The sequence below is a fragment of the Malaclemys terrapin genome, chromosome 17, assembly GCF_027887155.1.
Source record: "Malaclemys terrapin pileata isolate rMalTer1 chromosome 17, rMalTer1.hap1, whole genome shotgun sequence".
Lineage (NCBI taxonomy): Eukaryota > Metazoa > Chordata > Testudines > Emydidae > Malaclemys > Malaclemys terrapin.
In genome coordinates, this window is record NC_071521.1 from 3,401,127 (window position 1) to 3,425,878 (window position 24,752).

A 24,752-nucleotide genomic window follows, 5' to 3' on the forward strand; every position below is an offset into this window, starting at 1 on the left:
ATATTACAGCCCAGGAGTTTGCTAACTCATGGTGGCCAGATATGCTTGGTTAAACTTGTGGTGCACTGAGAGGCAAGGTAGTGCCACACTACACTGCTGTATGTCGATGGGCATAGACAAATTAGATCTTGGGGAGGATTTAGGCCTCAACCCCCCCAAAATTAGGAATTGCATTAATAAATAAAGGAAACATTGAGTTTGGGACAGAAACTAACCCCCAACCCAGATAAAAAAAGTTGTCTACACACCCACATGATATCATTTGACGGCATCCCACAGAATACTATGCACACTGAAAAACTAGACCTAATACTATAAAAATGGTATCAATGAGTAGTGATTTCATAACTGAGACCAGAAGTATTTCTGTGAGGTTCACAGTCTGAGGAGAATAGCAAAATGTGGTCAATGGAATATCAACATTAAACAAATTTCATCTGCAAGAGAGAATGCTACCATTTAATAGGAAACAAAGTTTGCCATGAAAAATAATTATGTAAAAAAAGAGCAGAAATAAAAATGGGAGACAATGGGAAAAATCAACAATAATAATTGGCCCTATCATCTGAGGATAAGTTACAAACATTCATCGATTAAGCCTCACAACACCTCTGTTAAGTAGGTAAATATTTCTAGCCCCATTTTATAGACAGAGAAATTGGCATAAAGAAAAGTTAAGGCCCACATTTCAAAAGTGTCCACTAATTTTGGGTGCTTCCATTTCTCAGTGCCTCAACTGAAACAGTCACGGTCTGATTCACAGAGGTGCTCAGTACCTACAGTTCCCATTTCCTTTGAGCCAAAGGCCTGATCCAAAGCCCATTGAAGTCACAGAAAGATTCATATTGACTTCAAGGGGCCTTAGAGATTTTTTCCAGAGTCACACAGCAATTCAGTAGCAGAGCTATAAATTCAGTTCAGGAACCTTGACTTCCAATCTCTCATGCTAACCACTTCAACAGATTAAGTGAAATTAAATATATTATACATTGCACATGGTACACCTATCTCTTTAGATGACAGAGAGACATAAATGACTAAAATAAAATCAAATAAATGCTTAACTTAGAAATAAGGATGGCTGTGGATTGGGAGATGGCCAGCCTAATTCTTATATTAGGAGATGTACAAAGGTTTCTTGACACTATCCAGCCATACAATGACATTCAAAGGTATACTGTTAACCAGAGGAACAATTGTAAATCACAGTAATGGGCTTCTTTGAAAATATCTCACAATAAATCCATTGGGTAAACTAGGATTTCTAAGTAATAAATACTACTTTATTAAAATGGAGATCTCAATACTTTTTCATAATAAAAATAACAAATAAATCAGTAAATGGTGCTGTTTTCAATCTGAGTCAGCGTATGACTAGACAAGAACTGTGCTCCCTGCAGGAAGGTATATCAGATGTATTTGTCCAATCTGAACGTGGTGATTTAATAGAAATTAGAGATGGGCTCATGTTGTAAAGTTCAAAATCAATCTAACCTGACTCAGAGCTCACAGGTGCTTAGGAGAACAACACTGATCATTCTGTAATGATACAAAACCTACCTCCCTAGCCCAAAAGGTCTCAGAAAAAGTGAATATCTTTTTTATTACTTATCTCTACAGTGCCTATAAGAACAGGGTTCTTTGCAGAGGTTCTTAGGTACTACCATAATAGAAATACATAATAATGGTGATAGCATGACCCCAGGAAAACTCTATAAAGGGGAGCCTTACAGGGATTTCCTCCTCCACTCCTGCAAGTATTTCTGTGGGAAGGTGATCTGGGTTTGGGATATTATACAAATATCAGTGTTACTTTGTGATTAAGAAGGAAGCTGCCTTTTATCTGACAGATATTTTTGGCTTTCTTTTTTGTTTTAATCCCCAGGTCTTTCATTTTGACTGCTGTTTGGTGACACTGGTTTAGGTAGCACTTAGAGTATTGTTTTGCGAGTGAAGAAATAGGTCTGTATTCTAGAAGAAACTTTCATTTCCCCTTTCTCTTTCCTTTTGTTCACAGCAGGACCCTTAATCCCCTTGGTGCTATACATCCAGGCTTGATTCTGCTCTCACTGAATTCAATGGGAGTTTTGCGAGTGATTTCAAAAGGAGCAGGACTAGGCACTCACCACACCTTGTGCTTCCTAGCATGGAGAGGTGTCTATTAGCAAGGGAAACTGTAAGCCTTCCCTAGAAACAAATGTGTTGTGGAATTTCCTAAGATGGAAATCTACTTTAAGTCAGAAAAGAACTCTCCCTTTCATTGCAAGGTTATGCTTGGTATTGCTGACTATATAGTCTCATAAGGCTCTGTTTGATTCTTGCAGTATGGCTCTGACAAGATGATTGCCCATCTTGGACTTCTTGGACTATATGATTTCAGCATATGTAAGAGATACTCCCTACACTTTAGATTCCAAATAAATCTGTTATTTTGCTGAGATTTATACTGAATTTTCAAACTGGATGCTACTGTAGCTTAAAGCTTTTTAGTACTAATTCTATTATAATGGCTTAGGGCCTGATTTTCTGAGATGCTGAGCACCAGCAATACACATTAAAATCCGTGTGAGCTGCTGCAGGTGATCAACTCCTCTGAAAATCAGGCCCATTAAGTGTCAAGTTGTGTACTCAAAAAATTGAGGCATCCAAAATCAGAGGCCTCTTTTAGAAATTTGGGCCTGACTTGTCCACAGTCACACCATGGGTCAGTGGCAGAACCAAGATCTTCTGGCTTCTAGTCTTCTGCCTTAACCATAAGAGCATCCTTCCCCTCTACAATGTGCACTCTTTTTCTATCATGTTTTCCACTTCTAACATAACAGTTTTTCTGTGCTCCTCGTGTCTGCTCTGGACAGCTTATTTAGGTTAAGAATAGCAAACCTTAAAATCTAAAGATCTTTTACCAAGTGTATGCCCCATATACTGTGACATGAAAGTGCAAGATTAATTGCTATTCAGAATGATAGCCTTTTACCCATTTTTTTAAATCAACTGGAGCTCACTGAGTTAGTGGAGAATCTCCATACTTTAACCCTATTAATGCCAAATGCAAAACTCTTAAGTGATAAGGTTTAAATTTTCAAAAGTGTTAAGTCTGAGTCCCTCAATTTCGGAGTCTAACTTAAGGTACTTAAAACCTGACTTTCAGAGGTCCTGAGCAATTGTAGCTCCAGCTGAAATTAATGAGAACTGCTCGTGTGCAACTCCTTTGACAGTCAGTCCAAGGTGTCTCAAATTGGACACCTAAAATATGTGGCCACTTTTGAAAATGTAACCTTTAATGTCTAAATTGGACACCTAAACTTAGATGTCACTTTTGAAAATGTGGGCCTTAACCTTTCTGTGCTTCGATTTGCACACCTCTAAAATGGGTTGTATAATCATAGAATCATAGAAGATTAGGGTTGGAAAAGACCTCAGGAGGTCATCTAGTCCAACTCAAAGCAGGACCAATACCAACTAAATCATCCCAGCCAGGGCTTTGTCAAGCTGGACCTTAAAAACCTCTAAGGATGGAGATTCCACCAGCTCCCTAGGTAACCCATTCCAGTGCTTCACCACCCTCCTAGTGAAATAGTGTTTCCTAATATCCAATCTAAACCTCCCCCACAGCAACTTGAGACCATTGCTCCTTGTTCTGTCATCTGCCACCACTGAGAACAGCCAAGCTCCATCCTCTTTGGAGCCCCCCTTCAGGTAGTTGAAGGCTGCTATCAAATCCCCCCTCACTCTTCCCTTTTGCAGACTAAACAAGCCCAGTTCCCTCAGCCTCTCCTCGTAAGTCATGTGCCCCAGCCCCCTGATCATTTTTGTTGCCCTCCGCTGCACTCTCTCCAATTTGTCCACATCCTTTCTGTAGTGGCAGGCCCAAAACTGGATGCAATACTCCAGATGTGGCCTCACCAGTGCCAAATAGAGGGGAATAATCACTTCCCTCGATCTGCTGGCAATGCTCCTACTAATGCAGCCCAATATGCCGTTAGCCTTCTTGGCAACAAGGGCACACTGCTGACTCATATCCAGCTTCTCGTCCACTGTAATCCCCAGGTCCTTTTCTGCTGAACTGCTGCTTAGTACTTCTCTATCTCAGAGACTTAAGAGCCTGATCTTGCAAAGTGCTAGGTGGCCACAATTCCTACTGAAGAGTTCATGGGAGTTTTGTGTGCTCAACACCTCACAGGAGGTGCTTAGCTCTTTGCAGAAATGGACCCTTAGTTATTAAATACAAGTTTAACTCTAATACTAAATAATGTTGTATAGTACAGTATTATATTCCAAGAAAAATAAAAAAGCTGTGCAGTTAACACTCTATTGCCCAACTGATAATGACGTTAAAGAAGCATTTTTAAAGCTCTGTGTTGTGCAGTGAAATACACTATTTTCTCATGCTAAAGTTAGCATCTGTACAATGGAACCATCTCTATCATTTATATGAATATAATTTCATTTTAAATTTCACTGATATTGGAAAACATATTAATTGTTTTATGCTGCTGCAGTCCCAAAGCCATTACTTCAGAGATATCTATTATTTTGAATGGTACATCATGTGTTTGAATAGAAGCTCATATCTGTGTGCTTTCCCTTGACATTCTGCATGACCATATGGAGGCAAGGTGGTTAAGGGATCTAGAGGAAAACAGTAGATTATTTATTTTTCCTGAAAAATACTAACATTGACATAGAAAAAGAATAATAAATTTACATCTGTAAAGCATTTGACAAAGTTATTTATGTAGATTAGAGTTTCACATTCTGAAGTAATAAATTAGGTACTCCTTGGCTTCACCATAACATCTTTTGGCTCAATGTATCCAAAGCTGATATCCTTGTACTCAATGAGAAGAGCCTTCACCCAAAAATCACATAATCTCTCTCTATCTGTTTGATGCCTAATATTCACCCTTGCTCCTCCATATCTCCCAGATCTGTAAATCTTCTTCTCATTGTGGATCTGTACCTGGTGCTATCTTGATTATTCCTATGCAAAAAATGTGTTTATATCCTCATCTCTCATTTTGACTGCTGTACCTTCTTCTGTACTCCCCAAAATATATTTGCAACATTTCAATGTGCTCAAATTATAGATGATCGTTTCTTCACCTATAACAGAAAACAAGTATGTATTACCCAATTCCTATCAAATTCTATAGTTACAGATGCTGAGATAATCAACTCTCATGTTTCAGGGTGTCAACTGATCTCTCCAATGGTAAACAATCCACAACACCAAATGTACAATAGTTTTGGGGCATTGTGAAAAGGTTTTTCTTTTTCTGAAGCATCAGGTACAAGTCACTCTTGGAGGCAGTATTGAGCGCTAGATGGGCCAATGAGCAAATCCATAAATAGTGAGGCATATCATGTGGTAAAGAGATTTCCAAGTTTGAGGATGATACAACAACTTGCATTTGACAGAAATTGGATGTTGAAAGATATCTGCCAGTTTGGCAGGAAAAGAGTAGGTATGTGCATATGTGTCCATGTCTGTGTTAAAGAGAGAGCTAGAGCAAGTGAGACTTACTTTACAGTTAACAATACAATATTGTTATATAGTGTATAACCATACAATCTAATCAAAATGATCACAGAAGTCATAGTAATCTGGATAGTATGGATGAAGTTGTGATTTATGGTTAAGTTTATCTCAAAATCTCAGGTGAGATTTAGACAAGTTGCACCCCGGACAAAACAGACTTTGTTAAATTAAACCACAGAATTTTACATTACTTCATCCAAGAAACAGGGAAGAAAGAGACAAGAAATTTTTTTGCCAGATGCCCAGTCCAATTTTGCAGATCCAATAAGTTTGAATATTTCTGATAAGATTTGGATAAGTTTGCACACTCTGGTGGATGTTTGCACCATACTTCAGCTACTGATATATTTGGAGGCATTTATACATGTGAGTTGTCCTCAATATTATTCAGTTAGTACTAGATTTTGTATGATGGAATTAGAGCCTTTATGGTGAAAAAGAAAAAGCTGGTCCAAAAAGTCGAACATTTCATTTTCTGCCACTCCAGGCGGCTAAGATGTAACAGAGATATTTTCCCAAGTAAATTCAGGTCAGAGTACGCTTCAGAGGGGTTGTCACTGAATTAGAGAAGCAGTAATTATTTTCTCATGTATTTGTGGCCAAAAGTGCCTCAGGCACTCAACATAGGTTCTGCAATACTCATCCAAATCTGACCCAGAGCATACAATATAGGCTCCTTACCTCTCGAGGCAGTGAACTGAGCCTTTTTGGATAGTCTGGGTAGTATCCTGGGGCTTTCACACATCCTTTAATTCCTGGATTATTTTTTTTCCTTAAAGGTCCCCTTCTGCTGCCCTTTCGTTTGCTGTTAAATGGCTCATCTCTACTGGGAAGATTATTCACAGTTAATCAGCTCATCTATTCTGAGACAGTGACAATGCTGGTCTATGAATATGCCAGCAGGCATTGCTGTACCAGTTGTGTTGTGTGGTTAAACCCTTCCCTTTCCTGAGGGGCTCCACTGTATCCACTGCACCACAAACATAATACAATTACCACCAAACTAGTGTGCTGGCTATAGACACTAATGCTGTCAACAGAATTAGAGAAAATGCAATTTGTGTTATTTAATGAGCAGCTTGTTTACATAAATAAACCAGGTGAGGTGAAAAAAGTGATGCTCTACAGTATGGAACACAAGTGAATATTAGGCATATGGAGAGAAAATATTTCCGCACTTCTGTTTTTTCATAATCTTTTGGGTTGCCTTGTGTCCTCTCATTGTCTTTTGGACAGGCACTAGTCCTGCTCTGGGCCGAGTTAGATGACATGGTGGTCAAAATGCTAGCAGCTGGTCTACATTGGGACTTTTTCTGTTGCTACCACTGTGGGGGATTTTAAAGAAAAGCTCAATGCAGACACAGCCAACGTAAGGGCTCAATTAGTATCTTCCTGAAGTGTTGCTAACAAAGTGAGTCAACAGAAGAAGTCAGCCACACTCTTGCATACATCCGTAACAGAATCATTCTTTATACAAATAAAACAAAGTTCATTCTTCCTGGCAAATATTTTGAGTTGCCACTCCCTATTTGTGACCCTTTTTTGTTATGTTGCTTATTTAAATATTGAAACATGATCTCTCTACTTGCAATTCACATGTCAGAACTATGTTTACAATCAGAACCTACTTAAACCTGAAATCATTCTATCCATTTTAGACTGATTATTTTATACATTTAAATTGTGTGTGTGGCTCTGTCTGTTCCTTTCCTTCTACTGCATACTCAAAAACTAGTTTATAACATTGTGCTTTCTTTCCTTGACTTCAGAGGCAAAGCGTCTATTGACCTGGTATTTGCATTACAGTATATGATACTACTTTCCCCTTCCCATAATCCCATGTAGTGTAAAGAAATCACCAGATGTACAATTTATTAGTGATGGCCTGATGGACATTATAGTAGGGAGCCAGCTCTGCTACAGTTAAAATTAAGACCAATTTTCTGTTTAAAGCCTGATTCTAAGGTCACGTCCACACTACAATCTGTGGACAACACAGGTTATGTCAGCATAAAGCTGTTGCTATTAGTATATTGCTCATGCAATATACTATGTGCACATTTGTCTGCTTGCATCCGTGCTTCGCGTACTTACCAGGAGTGCTTGTGTCACTCTTTGGCGCAATGCCTTTTGGGGGATTTTTGTAATATGCTGTGAGGTAGAAATGAGTCATACTCTGGAAGCTAGGGGTCAAGTTTCCATCATAGTACTTTTTCCATCCCATAATGCCATTACTATCTCACAATTTTTTAAAAATTGCCCTTTTTTAAAATCTCATAAACCTGTGCAGCACTTCTTCCTGTCTGCCTTCTCTGACAGAAGCATGGAGCATGCACAGTTCTGCACTATTGTCATGAACATTGCAAACACAGGATGAATGACTCTCCAGGATTTGTAGAGCTGCAGGAAGCACTGCAACAACATGGGACATGGCAATTTCTTTGAGGACAGATTGCCAAGGGACATAATGAAAACCAATTCAAGGTTGTGTCGCTGGTGTTCACAGAGCAGCTGCAGATAGTGGAGTGCCTCTTCTGGGCCTAAGAAACAAACACTGACTGGTGGGATTGCATCGTAATGCAGGTTTGGGATGATAAACAGCATCTGCAGAACTTTCAGATGTCAAAAGCCACATTCTTGGATCGATGTGCTGAGCTCACGCCAGCCCTTAAATGCATAGGAACCAGAATGAGAGCTGCACTGATAGCAGAGGAGTGGTGGTTACACTGTGGACACTTGCAACATCATCTTTGGAATTATAAAATCCACAGTGGCAGCTGTTGTCATGCAAGTGTGCAGGGCCATTAATTGTATCCTGCTAAGCAGGACTGTGACTCTAGGCAATGTGCAGGACATGATGGATGGATTTGCAGCTATGGAGTTCCCAAACTGCAATGGGCAATAATTTGGCATACAAATCCCTATTTTGACCCTAACCCACCTCACCACAGAGTACATAAATAGAAAGGGATATATTTCTATGGTTATGCAAGCATTGGTGGATAATGAGGGATGCTTCATAGCTATTAGTATGGGCTGGTCAAGGAAGGTGCATGATGCTCACATCTTTAACAACACAGGACTGTTCAGAAAACTGCAAGCAGGGACAGTCTTTCCTGACCAGCAAATTACCATTGGTGATGTTGAAATAACAAGAGAGTCAGTGGCGCTGGAACACTTTTTACAGTGGGGGTGCTGAAAGCCAGTGGTACCCAAACTTTTTACTTTGCAACCCACGTATCCCTGTCCGCACTCCCTCTCCCCAGATCTGGGGCCAGCACCGGGCTCTGGCTCCAGGAAGGGGGCGGACATGGATAGGGTAAGGGGGGCTGAGGCTGGGACCACAGCTGGGGCTAGGAGCAGAGCCCTGGGCGCGGGTCCTGCAGCTGGGACACCGTGTGTGGGCCAGGAGCAGAGCCCCAGGCGTGGGGCCAGCGGGACTCCAGGCGTGGGGCCAGGAGCAGAGCCCTGGGCGCGTGGCCAGCGGCTGCTGGGAGGGACCCCGGGCGCAGGTGGGGGTGGGGGAGCAGAGCCCTGTACGTGGGGCTGGTGGCCATCGGGACCCTGGGTGTGTTTCTTTGATAGGTCTGCAACTGTGTCTGCACAGTCTCTCCTTTCTAGAGGTTCAAGAGATCCAATACCTTCTGTCTATTCCAGGCAGGAGCACATCTAGAGCACATAGGCAACATGGTCGGATGGGCAGTTGCAAACAACAAGAGGGAGCTGCTAGATGTGCTCCCAACCTGGACAATCAGGAAAAGGCATTTCAAAAATATGCAAGAGTTTTAAGGAGTGTGTGTGGCTTTCAGTCTCTGTGATTCCTGGGCAGTGTTAACAACTGTAACCAGAGCAGTCACTGTCGGGCACTGTGGAATAGCTGCTGAAGGATTGTTAGGGTTAACATAGGTCCTTCAGTATTTACACTCACTCACATTATATGTTGATCACAGTTCAATGCTGTTTGGGGAGGTGGAGTTACTGCAGCCTCATAATGGGGCACATACATTGGTGGGAGGCAAATCTGAATGCAGACACATGCATAAATAGGTTGACACAAAGGCGACTTATGTCGACCTGACTAGTTTAAACCAGGCCTAAGTGCTCTAAAATCCACAAAGTTACTCAGATTGCCTTCAAATTTTGTGTATCTCATTGAAGCACAGGGTTTGATCAGTACACCAAATTTGGGGCCATATGATGAACAAGGGGTTCCTGAGGTATAGCCCCCCCTCTCCCCCAACAGCTTTTTCTAAAGTTGACATGTTTTGGCAGTGATTTTTGTGCACAGAGAGATCAAACCAGTGCTGAGATCATCACTCCAGGGTCTCAAATGCTTGAAAGTTATTCCAGAGTGCATGCACCTACTAGCCCTTTGGGGGCAATCAAATTAAAACACTGCCAAAGAGATTTTATCTTTTCAGTTAGGTGTGCTACAGAGCACCACTAGGGCTCACATGGCAAGAGGATTACACTGAGCCTGTATGGACAGAGGAGCCAACATGGTTTGTAGCCTTGAATATTTCATACCAGCTGGATAGCTCAAGGGGCTAAGTAGAAGTGCTTAGAACCTGACTTACCCTGCCAGGGTCAGTCTGAATTCCCACTTTGGGCAGAAATCTGGTAAGAACAGAAGGCATATTGCTAAAGTTTGTCTCCATGTAGGGTTTTATTATTACCTCTATTAATTTGGGGGGAAACCACTGAACATTCTTAAGTATTTACTGTTGCCTCTCTGCTGAGAAGTAGCAGATTTCAAGGCCTTGCAGCTTGGTTTTTTCTTCTTGTTCAACCTATCCAATGATGTTATAATACTTACAAACCCAAACATCAAAAATTGTCTTTTTGACAGTGTAAATCTCTCCTCACTAGTTGTGTGCTTGCGGTTGGTCACATCTTTTTGAAATAGCTTACATTTATTTCAGTTCAGTTTCAGATTAGCACCTTTAATCTTATCAAAGATCATGTGTACATGTATCAATTCCTGCTCAAATAAGTCTTAGCATGCATCAGGATATCGTCCAGGGTATAAGACAGGGTGAGAGAGGTATGCCATACAATACCCTTCCATAAGCCTCTCAAAGGTGGCAGGGGTGTTAAACAAGCCAAAAACCATTAATTAAAGTAATCACAGTATTTCTCCAGATGCAAAAGTAGTCTTTCCCCCGTCCTTTGGATCCACTTCTACTTGCCAATACCCAGTTTTAAGATCTGTTGTGGAAAACTAAGGTATCTGCTGCTAAGAACAGTTAAGAACCCTTCTAAGTAACTTAATTCAATTTTCTATAGTCTACACAGAATATGGAACTCTGAACTTTTTCCCCTTATGTCTGAGGCCCAAGGACTGACTGAAGAATCAATTATTTATACATTCCTAATACAATCCCTCAATGGCCTGTAAAGCTCTTTGAGTGTAGAGCACCGTGCTGGAACAACTCCAGAAGAAAGTCTTGGAGTTCACCTTCAAAACTTCTCCACGCCCCGCTCCCCAACCCCTTTACAGTTTTTCAGTTTTCTTTTGTCAGTATTTACTAGATGCAGTGGCTTGTATTTTGTGGTTCCCTTTTTACCATTTTTGTTCATACAAAACACTCAACGTGCTTATAGTTCTCACTATCAACCTTTTGCTCCTCTCATTGGATCTGTGTAGTAGCTTTTCTCCCTAGGTCTCTGCTCTCCTCCTCAGGCAATTTTCACCTGTCTCTCTTTGACTCTGTTGTCAGGCTACTCTGATCTACTCCTCATGATTTCCTTCAAAGGCCTCTCCCTCTAAGGCCCCAGCACGCTTTTTTAAGCCTAATTGTGGGTCAAGTGATCAATCACAAATGCACTGGCCTCTTCCCTCTTAAAGGGTCAGTGCTATCCTATGACAACACCTTTCCTGGAATTTATTACATAGTTATTAGCCATTATGACCCCATCCATTATCTCAGTTGCCCAGACTTCTTGTTCCAGGTCTTGAGGTCCAATTTTTAAACCTAATTTTCCCCATTTTTTGGATGAGTGCATGTTCTTCAGTCATTGTCTCCATTTAAGACCAATATGGCTGTTTATTCAGGGTCTTCTAGCATTTTTAGTATATCTAGTTTAATAACTGTTACATTTGAGCCAGTGTCCACAATTCCTGAACATTGCACATTTTCTATTACTCTCTTCAATAGTCCTATACTTATTACTGTTATTCAACTGACCAGATCTAAAAAAAAGCAAAAAACAACCCCCCCTCCAAAAAAACCAAACTTGTGAGGCTACACCTTGTATCACCAACCTTTGCCCCTTCAGCTTGGTGTCAGCCCGTTTTCCCAAACTGGGTGAGGAACTTTCCTTACAAATTTATGACACTCTGTCCTGGCTTGCATTTATAATACTCCTTTTTGGGAGCAAATCTTTTTCACAGTACCAGCATTTATGAAAATTATTTCCTTTATTTTTTGTTATTGTCAATCTCTGTTAACAATTTTTATAAGGGCTTGTCTATACACAAAAGTTGTATCTGTTTACCTATACTGGTATAGCTCACTAGTACAGTTCTGGTATAGTTAAAGCAGTACAAATCCCCCTGGTGTGTATGCAGTCATATACAAGTTCCTTATGCCAGCATATCTATTCTTGTACAGGAAGGGGTATAACTAAGTCAGTATAAATTACCTTTATACCAGTATGACTGTGTCCACACTAGAGCCTTTATCAGTATAATGATTTCAGTAAAAAAATCACAATCCTAACTGAAATAGTTATTCTGGTAAAACTTTCAAGTGTAAAGCAGGCCTAATTGTTCAAAATGTCATGACTCAAATTAAAATCCTCTTTTTCATCATGCATGTTAAATACAGATTTGTACTTACAGGGCTCATGTCAGAGAGGTTCTGTCATTCTCACTAGCAACTGCTTTCTTTTCTGCTTGGCCGTTGCTTGGAAGGACTTCAGTGCTGTAGCAAGTATCACCACTAAACAGTGTCCTTGGTTTCCTTTTGGTGATCTTAATTAGCAAGAGCATGTCAAGTTAAGCATCAATAAAATGGGCCATTTCCAGTTTGTCCCCCAGTAGTATTTGGCTTTGCCAGACAACAATCTCATATGGCCCTCTGCCAGTTAAGGTGGGATCTCTTCTTCCCTCCTCCTCCTAGTCCTGGCCAGATTAGGTTGATGGCTGGCTCCAAATTGCTTCTGACAGCTCTTGATAACTCAGTCCTTTTCTGGAGCATCATCAGATCTGGTGCACTCAAGTTAGCTATTAAAAACACCCCTCTCTTCATTTTCCCCTTCATTTATTCGAGATATGATGTTAAAGTTAGACCAATAAGCCTCCCATGAAGTTTTCCCTTCAATGGTCACTATTGTATTTTTTGTGTTGACTTTTGTATTACCTGAACTGGGACTGTCTGATCCCTCCTAGCTGGGCTACCTTGGTGTACAAATGGGGTTGAAAAGTTTGTAAATGTCCTATATTGGACAAGTGCTCTGGCTCCTGTGATTCCTCATCCCAGCAGCTGGTTTCCACAATGGTCTGCAACCCTTGGAGTTTCTTCTCTAGCTAATTTTAGCTCTTTAATTCCTCGCTGCAGCTCATCTCTTACTCTAGCAAGTTCCAAGTTGGCCAGAGCTTTCTGGGTATTTCCCATTATCCTGGAAATGTATTTAGTCCACAGTAATCAAGTTGCCCGTCACTTCTTTTATCCTGTTTGCCAGTCTTGACTGGGCATGCTGTAGATGGGTTTCAAAATCTGTCCAGACCCTTTGTAATTTTTGATCCAGCAGAATGGATCTCATCTCTGCCTTCACTTCCTTCTAAAAAACCTCCAGATCCTATTTTATTTTCTTCCTCAGGTCTTGTTATTCCTTCTGGCCTGCTTATATTGCCTCTTGGACAGCTTTGATTTCTGCAACTTCCTCTGCAATGTTTTGCATTTTGGTTCAACAGGAATCCCTGCTCACAATTTCTTTCTCCTTGGAAACGCTATCCTGTTTCCAAAACCAGTGTTGCTTCTTGGGATAGGTTTTTCCAGTCCCTGTACTTGGGGGGTATTTTGTATCTATTGGAGGCTGGGGGAATTCATCAATCCTTATTTATGAGATGATGAGTCTGTTTTGAGAGGAAGGTTCAATCCCTATATATGGGAAGTACAGTCTACTGGGGAGGGCCAAGCCCCTATGTACGGGACAGGTCCTGGCCCTCATTTACAGGGTCTTTAAGATGGGGATCTCAGCCCCTATTTATGTTGTGTTATGGAGGGACTCAACCGCATTTACAAGACATTTGTGGGCCTGACTCCTTTTTGTGGGGTATTTCAGGGAGTGTTCGGGTCCCGTTTACAGGCTGTTTGGGGGTCCCAGCCAATGTTTACAAGGTGTGCTAGAAGAGGAACCCAGCTTCTGTTTATGGGATGCTCTAGGGCAGTGTTTCTCAAAGACTGGTCTGTGAACCTGATCCAGTCCCTGAGATTTCCCTGGCAACAGTTTAGGAAGGCTGCAAGCCAGTCCCTGGTATCACAAAGGTTGAGAAACTGCTCTAGGGGAGGGTCTCTGCCTGGAGCCGAGAGGTGGTGGTGGTGGTCCTGACCCCGTCTATGGAATATGGGGAAGTAGGTCCGGTTATGAGGTGTCTTGCAGGGGGAACCCGGTCCCTCTTTTTGAGTGTCTTTGGCAGGACGCTCTGAGGGGACCGCCCCCTGTTTAAGTGTATGGGGGGGGGGGGGGGTCAGGTTCCTCTTTCCCCTCAGGAAACGTTGACTGCGGTTGAACGATGTGCACGCGCTTGCTCTGCGTTGCTATGACAACCCAGGCGCGGCGGCGAGCCAGGAAGTCAAGTCCTCGCGCTGCCCCGTCGGGCCGGGCCGAGGCCGTACTACAGCTCCCAGCAGCCTTTGCGCCGCGCTGTGACTCTGCCTGGGCGACCCTGGCGCTGGCTGGGATGGAGTGAGTCTGAGGGGCAGGCGGAGGAGAGAGCACAGCCCACCGAGCCCCTCCACCCCCGGCCCGGGCCCATGCGGCCCCCCAGAGACCATGGGATCCAGGATCAAGTGAGTGCCCGGGAGAGCCCCTCAGCCCAGCTGCTGGGTCTCCCAAGGGAGGGCAGGGCAGGGGAGAATGGGGGAGCCCCTCAGCCCAGCCTGCAGGCCCCAGGAGAGGGGAGAGGAGGGCAAAGGGGGGAAGCCTCCTTGCGCAGCTCGCAGGCCCGAGGGGAGGGCAGGGCAAAGGGGGGAAGCCCCCCTGCTCCGCCTGCAGGCCCCCGGGGAGGGGAGCTTCCTCCATCCCCAACATCCGCTTTGTCACCTGCCTGAAGGATGGCCCCCTCCCTGCCGGGCTCACAATGGTGGGTGTGTAGGGCCGGACACTGAGGACGGTGTCCCTTGTGTGCATCATTGGGGGAGAAATCTGTCTGTTTGCAGGCCTGGGGGACAGGGCTGTCTGAGGTGGGGATGCCCTCAGGGGGCAACCCTCGCTGTTCAGGTGCTAGGGATGAAGGGGGTAGCTGGTGATAAGAGGCCTCTATCTTCCCTGTTTAGGATGGGTGTCTCTAGTCAAGGCTAGAGGGAAGGATTGAGCCTTGAGCCAGCAGGCCTAGAAAATGAGGAGTGAATATGGATGAAGGGGGGGGGGGCTTTAAGGGAAGGGGGGATAGAGGCTGTGGGGAGTCCTGGGTTGAAACTGCTGCTATCGCCCCTCCGCATACAGCAGATTCCATTAAGATGGGGGCCCTGCCAGAGGTGCTAGCTGGGTAAGCCTTACTTTCATATTCAGGGCTGTCAGATTAAAACAACTAAGAACGTGAATAAATTGAGATTTTTAGAAAAGCTAAGATGATAAATGTCTGAGAAGCAGATTTGTGCATGAGAAACCTGTTCTTATCCAGAGGGTGCTGACATGTTTGTGTACAATAATATTGGTGAATGGGGCTGATCAGGTGGCTCTGCTCTTACTTTACAGAGCACTCTGGGTGATTGCTGTTCCTCTCTCAGGGCACTTTCCTGTTCCGTTGCTTAAAGTTCTAATTTGTCACCCTTCTTGTTTAGCATGTGCAAACATCAGGTAGCAGCTACAAACTGGTCAGCTGTTTTTGATCTATGGACAGGTAGGAGGTTGTGCCCATTCTTGTGACTACATATTGTAATTTTCATCCGTGTCTCTGTCACCTCAAGATTAGGTACTGCAATACGTTCTACATAGGATTGCATGTTAAATCTATTCAGAAACTTCAGCTGGTACAGAGTTTGGTGACACGCTTAAATGATGTTTCCTTCTGCATGCATATTGAACCTGTGCTCTACAAGCCTCTCTGACTGCCCATTGATTTTTGGGTTGATTTTAAGATTTTGTTTTTGATTTATAATGGGTTAGCACCTACTTGTCTAAAGGAAATATTGTTGGATTTGTAGTAAGCACAGGTGTCTGAAGTGCAACCCCACTGATGTGAGAGAAGGGTGGGTAACAGCGCATTCTGTTAAGACCCCATGGCCTTTGGGACTCTCAAACTTGAGTTGTTGCTTTCCCACTTGGTCTGTCAGTCTTCAAGGTGTGCTGCAAGGCCCACTTCTCCCTCATCCATAAGGAGATGTAGGTGAGGGGTAGGGTTGGGTATTGATGGTATAATACTCTCGGGAAATTTTCTGGAGAGGTTAATATTTAGCTAATGTTGTTGCTGGATGAATTGATTTGATGTTGGGGTAATTGAGAGGTCTCTTTTTTTTACTGTATTTTACAAAAATTGTCAAGGGTGCCAAATAAAATAAGGACAAACTTTAAAAATGGTCTTAAAATGAATGCAGAATGAAGGAATCTCCATCCAAATGCGTGAGATAGGTCTGCTTGCTTCATAGCCCGCTGTAAGTCACCCAAAGATTTTCTGTTAAACATACTCTCTGAAGTAGCTTTCACCTTTTGCATTGCTAGAGAAAATAAAACTTGTTAATCAGCCAACATGGATTTTTGTTTCTGCAGTTTTGCAAGTCCTCTTTTTGTTTAGGTTCCCACATATTTATTACCAGTTCTCTGCAGAAAAATGAAAAAATTGAATTAAGACATGAAACCCATATTAAATCTCTTTGAAGACGTGCATAGCACATTTGAAATTATTATACATAATTTCATCAAATAACTTCATGGTTCGATTCACTTTGGTTAATTTAACTAGCAGTTAAATTTTTTGAAAAATGTTAACTTTAAGTTAATTGAAGTACTTACAAGTTGCTACCATCCTTCAAAAGTGTTCAGCTTCTTTTTTTGAAAATCTAAAGTAGTTCCAACTCCTACCTCAATTTCTTTTTCTTCTCTTTCCCTGCCCATTTCCTCCCCACCCCCATCTCCTTCCCAGTAGATCTTTCCTCACAAAGGAAAACAGATTAGTTGTTTGTTAAATTAGTGGGAATGTTTGCAGACAATTTTCAATGGGTGTCTTAATTTTTTGAAACGCAAAATTTCGCTGTCAGGATCTCTGTTTTGTTTGAGTTGTGAGCATCTCTTTTAAAAGCATTTTATGTGTCAGGAGGATGTAATTGAAGATACTTTTCCTGCAAGGAAACAGCTAGTGATGTACTCATTTCTTTTCTAGGATCTGAAATTAACTAAACAAAGAAGAAAATTAATTGATTGTGTCAGATGGCAGTTTTGGATTTCCTGCCCACATGTGCAATATTGCTTTAGGAAAATGGTGAAGATTTTTAGTCTTTGGTTTGGATAGTTCTTGATTGTGAAGTGCAAAAGTTTGTAAAGTAGTTCTTTTGTGTTTACTACCAGTTAGACATTAAAACTTGTATGTTCAGACTTATAGTGCTAAATAATTGGCTTTCTATATAAAGTTCAATAGAAAGTGTGGGATTTGGGTGAAAGAGGAGCATATTAAATATAGCTAGAGTAATGATGTGTTGTACTTGAACAACACAGGAGCAGACAGTTTGCACGAAATATTGTGTAATTTTTGTGTAACCGGTGGATAGAGTAAGGAGGAATGTAGAGGAGATCAATAAATGTTCAATTGGCTGTAAGTTAGCAGGAATGTTGTTCAGCAAGAAACAGAATTGGTTCCCGAACCATGCAGAAACAAGGCATTTAGGAAACAGTTACTTTACTAAATAAAATAAACTTGCACTAGAGTTATTTTTTGTCTGACCTGAAAATTCCAGGACATAAAGTTGGTAGAGAGGCAAGAAGCAATAGGAAGTAATATGGGACACTGTCGGTGGGCAGATGCAAAACGTTCTACAATGGCAAAAGGCAGTGCTGAGTGAGATGAAAGACTAAAAGAGAAACTGAAGTCTAACGAGTTCCATGTCCTGTTGATATCCCCCAAAATATGTATGCAGGTAAGAGAACCTTTTTAAAGAGAATCAGTTCAGGGGTTTTAAGTGCTTTGACCTTGACCCGGATACTAAATTGCAGAATCACCATGGCAGGTGGCCTCTTAGTAAGCAGCTTTCTTTTACATCAGGGGGTCTCAAACTGGGGGTTGTGAGCTGCCAGCCTCCACCCAAACCCCGCTTTGCCTCCAGCATTGATAATGGTGTTAAATATATTAAAAAGTGTTTTTAATTTATAAGGGGGTCGCACTCAGAGGCTTGCTGTGTGAAAGGGGTCATCAGTACAAAAGTTTGAGAACCCCTGTTTTACATGTTGATGGGAACCAATGACGTGGACTGTTATGAATGTAGAGATTGGAGGTTTACATTGTTAATTCAAATAAAAATGTGTGATAAAGTACAGTAGTGTATCATGATATTTGAAACATGATGTCCTGATGCAGTTGTTACTTTTCAGCATAAATGATTGAACTGTAAAGAGGGTGACTTGATGAACATTTGGAGAAAATTAATTGGAATCAATTGTTGTCCAAATATGTCCTCTAGAAAAGTAACTTATGTGCAACAGGATACAATAATGGCAATTAACTGTGAAAGTGCCAACAACTAATGCCTTCAGAAGTAAAAGCACGGGAGAGGGTGTGATAAATGGAATTAAGCTGAATTAGACTTTTTGTGAAAACTGGCCTTAAATAACTCAGAACATTTAATTTAACAGTCAAAGATTCTTAATGCTTTGCTTTAGAACTATTTTTGGTTATCAAGAATTTTAGAAGTTAGTGAAATTGCTTAAAATGGATTTTAGTGGATCTTGAAGCCAAAATTTGTTACCTGAGTGAGTGTCATAGATAGGAATGCTAATTAAAAATGAAAATGCAGTGGTGTACTACAAGTAAACAGTCAATAATTTGTGTGCACTTCTGGTCGTGTGGCACTAAGAAGACAATTATTAATAATAGTATTTGGCACTTACATAGCTCTTGTCATCAGTATTAACTTATCTTCATGACCCCTTGGTTTAGGTAACTAAGTACTATTCCTATTTGACAGAAGGGGCAACTGAAGTGTAGAGGTTAAATGAGTTGTGGCAGGCTCCAGCGGGCGTCAGTATCAGATCTTAATAATCTTCTCTCCTTTTCAAAGTTAAAATGTTCCTTCCCAGTAAGAGCTTGGGTGCACTGAAGTTGCCATAAGGACGTGTTGACTATAAGAATTTATAATAGTTGTGGAATGTTAGAGTTCTGGACTAAGAATTTTGATCATATCCTTGAATTACAATTGTTCAGTGTAATTCATGATAAAATAAATGAATTAAAGTTGATCTAAATTTTCCAGAACAAGTGATTTAATATCCATAATTGTTAGTCTAAAGATTTTTTTCTTAGTTGTCTTGGTTGTTGCAGTTAAGAATGGGTAATAAAGGCGAAGGGAATGTTACAAGTCCTTTAATATCTGGCCAAAGACACAGGAGATCAAATTTGAACACATGCTTTATCAGAGAGACAAGGTGGATGAGGTAATATCTTCTATTGGACCAATTTTTGTTGGTGAGAGAGACAAGCTCTTGAGCTTTCAGTCATTTTGTATCTGCTTTTACAAAATAAGAAAGTTATTCAATTCCTAAACCAAATATGTCATGGGAGGTGAAGCAGGAGGTATAGATGTAACAACCTATTGTATTAAAAGGATATATGGAAGTGGGGGTACGGGGGATGGCTCAGATGAGATGCATCCAATGGTGCTGCAGTAAGTGATAAAAGCTGCTGAAGCATTGACAAATACTAATCCGTCTTTCTTAGTTCAGGAGAAATTTTCTGAGGACCACAATGTGGTTAGTATAATGTAATTTAAATAAAGGTCCAGAGACTTAGCAGGAAATTACACTGCAATTTGACAGTGGTTGTGGTGACAACGTGTGTGTGGAAGAGGAAGATGTAATCAAGACATTTATAAATTGGGTTGTTTTCAAACTCCCATTTACATAGGGGGGGAGAAAGGTTGGTCCAAGAGGAGGAGGAGATGATGAAAAATGTAAGTGGGGCAAAACCCTATAAAGCAAGCAGTTGGCCAAACCTTTTGATATGCCTGCTGTATGGTGGGGATGTCCACTGTCCAGGAGTAATATCCAGGGGACAAATCAACCTCAGGATGCAAGGATTCCCATGAGGGTCTTATCCCTGGACTTTGCTTCTGTTTCAGCCTTTGAGTAGGAGGTGTCTGATAAATTTGAAGCCCCCATCCCCACCCCAGCCTCCTCTTGCTGCTGTAAGGAAGAAGGAGCTTTCTCTCTCCCCCACTCAGTCTCTTGTGTTCTGTGAGGGTGGATGGAGGGTCTCCACTACTTTACCCTTAACTAGTTGCCTGCAAGTTGCTGTGCTGAGGGAGAGATTCTTCCTTACCCTTCCCCAGCATCTGCTGTTTGAGACAGTTATAACTCCAGTGCCTCTCCTACAACTCCTAGCTTTCCTTAGTACCAGCAGAGTGAAATTGCTCAGTTTTTTGTCATTACTTTTGCCTTCACGGTTCCAAATAACAATGATGAAAAATGCTCATTTTTTCACTCTGTTGCAGCTTGCTTATCTGCTGACTTTGGATGGCAGCTTGATATCAGCTTGTACTCAGCTCATGTTTGGAAGAGTGCCTTCATAACTGTAAGGGCTAGAAATGTAATTTTAAAAAAGTTGAAGGCATAGGTTCTGCAGAAGCTTTTGGGAAAGAGTCCTACTTGCTACGGGCATGTGGGTTTCCCAAGCTCTGATCATAATGAAAGTGCAAAAAATTGTAATCATACATTTGTCTGTTGGCAGGGGCGAGAAGGATTTAATGCCACCAGGCAAATGGATGAGTACAATTTTTCAAGGCTGTTCTATGCTTTATATGGGCTGATCCACACTAACCCCCCAGTTTGAACTAAGATACGCAACTTCAGCTACGTGAATAACGTAGCTGAAGTTGAAGTACCTTAATTCGAACTACAAAGTACTTACCGCGGGTCCACACGTGGCAGGCAGGCTCCCCCGTCGACTCCGCATACTCCTCTCGCGGAGCAGGAGTATCGGTGTCGATGGCGAGCACTTCCGGGATCGATTTATCGCGTCTAGACAAGACGCGATAAATCGATCCCAGAAGATTGATTGCTTACCGCCGAACCCGGAGGTAAGTATAGACGTACCCTATTACTGTAAAAATTTACAATTCTGTTGTTGAGATATTTAAAAATAAAATAGTTTGCTTGCTGGGTTGCAAACAACGTTGGAAGTCTTCCCTTTTGGCTGGATAGCAGTAATTGGCAAAGACGGATTCTAGAGTCCTGCAGGTGTCCAACAGCAAAGCAAAAAAAGTTAATGTCAAACTCCACTGAACACAAAACAAATCAATATTTTTTTATTTCTAAAACATCTTTCATCAAGGATTTTAAAGCACCTTGCAATTATATTTACAATTATCTCATTATGGAAAAAATCAATGTAAACTGGTACTTATGCCTATTTCATACATGGGTAAAGCATGTATTTAGACGCAAGGTGATTTGTTCAAGGTCATCACCAGTAAGTGATATGGCGAGGAGCAGAACCCGGGAGTCCTAACCTCTCAGGTCCCTGCTCATAACTAATAGACCAGTAAATATGGGAGACTATGCAGCACGAAAATAACATTACTTTTTACCTGGGCATGCACTTCAGTTTTATTTTAGATAAATATACAGTAATGAGGCATTGAGTGAAGAATTACAAAGAGGAAGTATCTGCAAAATGATCAGTAGCTGCAGCAAACTGACATGAAAGGGATTTGAAAGTTGCCAAAAATCCTGTAAGCTTTCAGTCCATGTCTAGCTGCAGGAAAGAAGGCAAACTGGCTGTCTGGTTTCCTTGATCTGGAAATATACTATAAATAAATAAAAGGAGGTGGTAGTACTGATAAAATACTGGTTAGGCTTCATGCAGAGCATTTCATACAGTGGTGCAGGTCACTCTGTGCTGGAATGAATGTAGTTATTCTGAAAGGGGTTTAGTGTAAAGCAGCCTGAATGCTACCAAGTCTCAGCAGATTTTACTAATAAGGAATGTTTTACTCTCGTTACTGGAGTTGTTACTCCTTTGAAAAGAGGAAAGTTATCCACATATCATTGTCATGTCCATCCTAAACTGTTGCATAGCATTGCTTTGTGCTGTAAAATCCATGTTGCATTCTATTCCAGAGGTGACTGCGTTTCAAATGATGTGTGAAAAGATTCCTATATATGTAATTTTGTAATTCGCTTTGAGACCATTAACATGAAGAGCACTAAACAAATGAGGCCTCCTAATATCATTCTAGACCAGTGGTTCCCAAACGGGGGTTCATGAAATGTTACAGGGGGTTCTTGGGGCAAAAATCCCTAATAGCAGACAGAGCTGTCCCTAGGGACCCTGGCCCGGGGCCCGGAGCCCCTGGACTTCCAATATCTAAGCAGGTCAAAGCAAGCATATCTATCACACTGAGGAGATTTAAACTTCAAGACTCCTTATAAGAAATGGAGGAGGAGATTTTTTGCTGTTTTTAAAAATAAATAGGCAGCTAGTATTGTTTTTAAAATTATTATGAAGACAAGTTTAAGCTTTGTTGTAACGTGCGCTGTTTGCCTGGACTGCTCAAGACCCGAATGCTTGTGTAGGAGGTGCTCTTTGAGTTGGCTTCTTAAATACCTTCATGCTGTTTCACATCTGATACTCCTTGATGAAACCTAGGAGCCTTGTCTTATAGCAGGTTTATTCAAAGTGATACAGGCTATGAAAGTGAGATCTTGAAGAGTGTTGCTGTTTTCATAACGTAATAATACTGTAATGATTAATAATAATAGTGTGTAATAAGCATATCATAAAAATAAATTTTATATTTCCAGGATAACTGCTTTTATAATTTATACTCAGGTAAAGGAGAAAATCCCTGGAAATGTTCATTTTTAGGAGGGGGTCGCGAGACTTGACATTTTAGTGAAAGGGGTTCACAGGTTGTTAAAATTTGGGAACCACTGTTCTAGATCAGTGGTTTTCAACCTGTGGTCTGCAGATCCCTGGGGGTCCACAGACTACATATATCTAAGATTTCCAAAAGGGTCCGCACCTCCATTCGCAAATGAAAAAAGGTTGAAAACCACTGTTCTCGACAGAAAACACCAGGGCAGTATAAAGGAAATGCATATATTGGTAAAAAGTTAAATTTCTATATTTCACTTGACTTTAAAGTCTGTGGCTGTACTTTCCAAGGAGCCCAAGGGAATTAGGCATCCAAATCCTGTTGAATTTCAATTGGAGTTGGATGCCTAACTGTATTAGGCTTCTTTGAAAATTCCATTTTTAGATTAAATAGACTATTTCCCAGTGTTATCTATCATGTACAAGTAGTGTCTAAGGCCAGCCCAGAATGGGCCCCCCATTGTGCTAGGCACTGTACAAACACAAAGTAGCAGATCATCCTTGCCCTGAAGAATTTATTATCTAAATGGACAAGACAGTTGCAGGTTTGGAGAAGGGGTATAACACAAACAGAGTGAACAATGTGATGGCAGCAAATATCATGTTAGTTCCACATTTTTTGTTTTGCCTTTGTGGCTTTGTTTGTGTGTTTGTACTTAAGGAGGGGATAAGCTAAATGGAAAGAAAAGCGAAGAAGGATGGGGCATAGGAGAAGGGGGACAAGAGGCATGTGTGGAGTGAAGATGAACTCGAGAGGGAGGGAGAGAATTGGACCAAATAACCAATCAGCACAGGGTAGAGACAGTCCAATAAACACGGTAGGAAGTTCTCTATGGGTACATCTACACCGAAAAAACCCAACCAACCAAAAAAATCCCCCAAAACAAAAACCAGTGGCAGTGAATCTCAGAGCCTGGGTCAACTGACTTGAGTTTGTGGGCTCATACTGCAGGGCTAAAAATAGTCACGTAGATATTTTGGCTTTGGCTGGAGTCTCGGCTTTGAGACCCCTGGGTCTCTGACTATGGGCTTCAGCCCAATTTGGAGTTTTTAGCCCCATAGTGTGAGCCTGAGTCAGTTGATGCGGGGTTGGAGACTTGCTGCTGTGGGTCTCCTTATGTGGGGGTGGAGGAGGTGAGGCACCACCTGGGTCTTATTGCCCCCAGAGTAAAGGTGGTCTCTTCCCTGCACATTTTTGGGTCCAGGGGTCTGCAAGGGGAAGGTGTGGCCCTGGCTGGCTCCTTTCTGACAGGAGTCTCTCTGACTGGCTCCTCTCTGTAGTTTTTCCCCAAGGCCACATGGCCGGGAGGAGGGAAGGCATTTATGTGCTCTTGAGCTACCTGTCCTAACGTTTATTTTTATCTGTAGAAAAAATGTTATACCAGTAAGCAAACTAATAGAATTCAAATAATGATTTTAAATAACTTCCAGAGTCCAGAAAAATTTTTATACTTTCGAAATTTCTAACTTCAGTGGGAAGAATCTCATCTGGTTTTGTTTTGCATAAATCTTCATTTGCAATTGGCATAGCTCAGAATTTTGCCTTTAAAAGGCGCATAAATACATTATTTTAAAGATAAACTTAATTTTCTCTTGGAGTGAGTTGTCTCGAGAATAGCTCCTTTCCTGCATGAAATTTCTTTTAATCAAATCTTAACACCCATCCTTACAAAACCCATATTAACATGCTCTGATGTATTACAAGACTCCACTTTTCTAAAATATACTGCAGTACCTTCTTCAAACTGAACAATAGTCAAAGTAAATGAACCAAATGAGTTTTGTGATGCTGTGTCCTTAATATTTCTAATCATATTTATGTTCTTCCTTGCTAATTAATAGTTTTGTAATCAATCTTGGTTCTCCCAATACTTAGTACAACTATTGAAGTTCTACTGTATTCTTGATCTGGCAAACTTTCTGATTACTAAAAGCATGGATAGAGTCTGGACTCAATGAGCACCTGGC

At 41.4% G+C, this 24,752-nt stretch overlaps 1 protein-coding gene across 7 annotated transcripts in view; it reads left to right on the forward strand.

Annotated features, from left to right (window-relative positions):
• The first annotated feature begins 14,445 nt into the window (after positions 1 to 14,445).
• DENND1A (DENN domain containing 1A) overlaps positions 14,446 to 24,752 on the forward strand; it is a 355,075-nt gene continuing 344,768 nt past the window's right edge. For all 7 annotated transcript variants that reach the window (XM_054007237.1, XM_054007241.1, XM_054007239.1 and 4 more), the window contains exon 1: positions 14,446 to 14,556. In XM_054007237.1, coding sequence (XP_053863212.1) covers positions 14,540 to 14,556 — 17 coding nt within the window. In that variant the 5' untranslated portion in view covers positions 14,446 to 14,539. The remainder of the gene's footprint in view (positions 14,557 to 24,752) is intronic.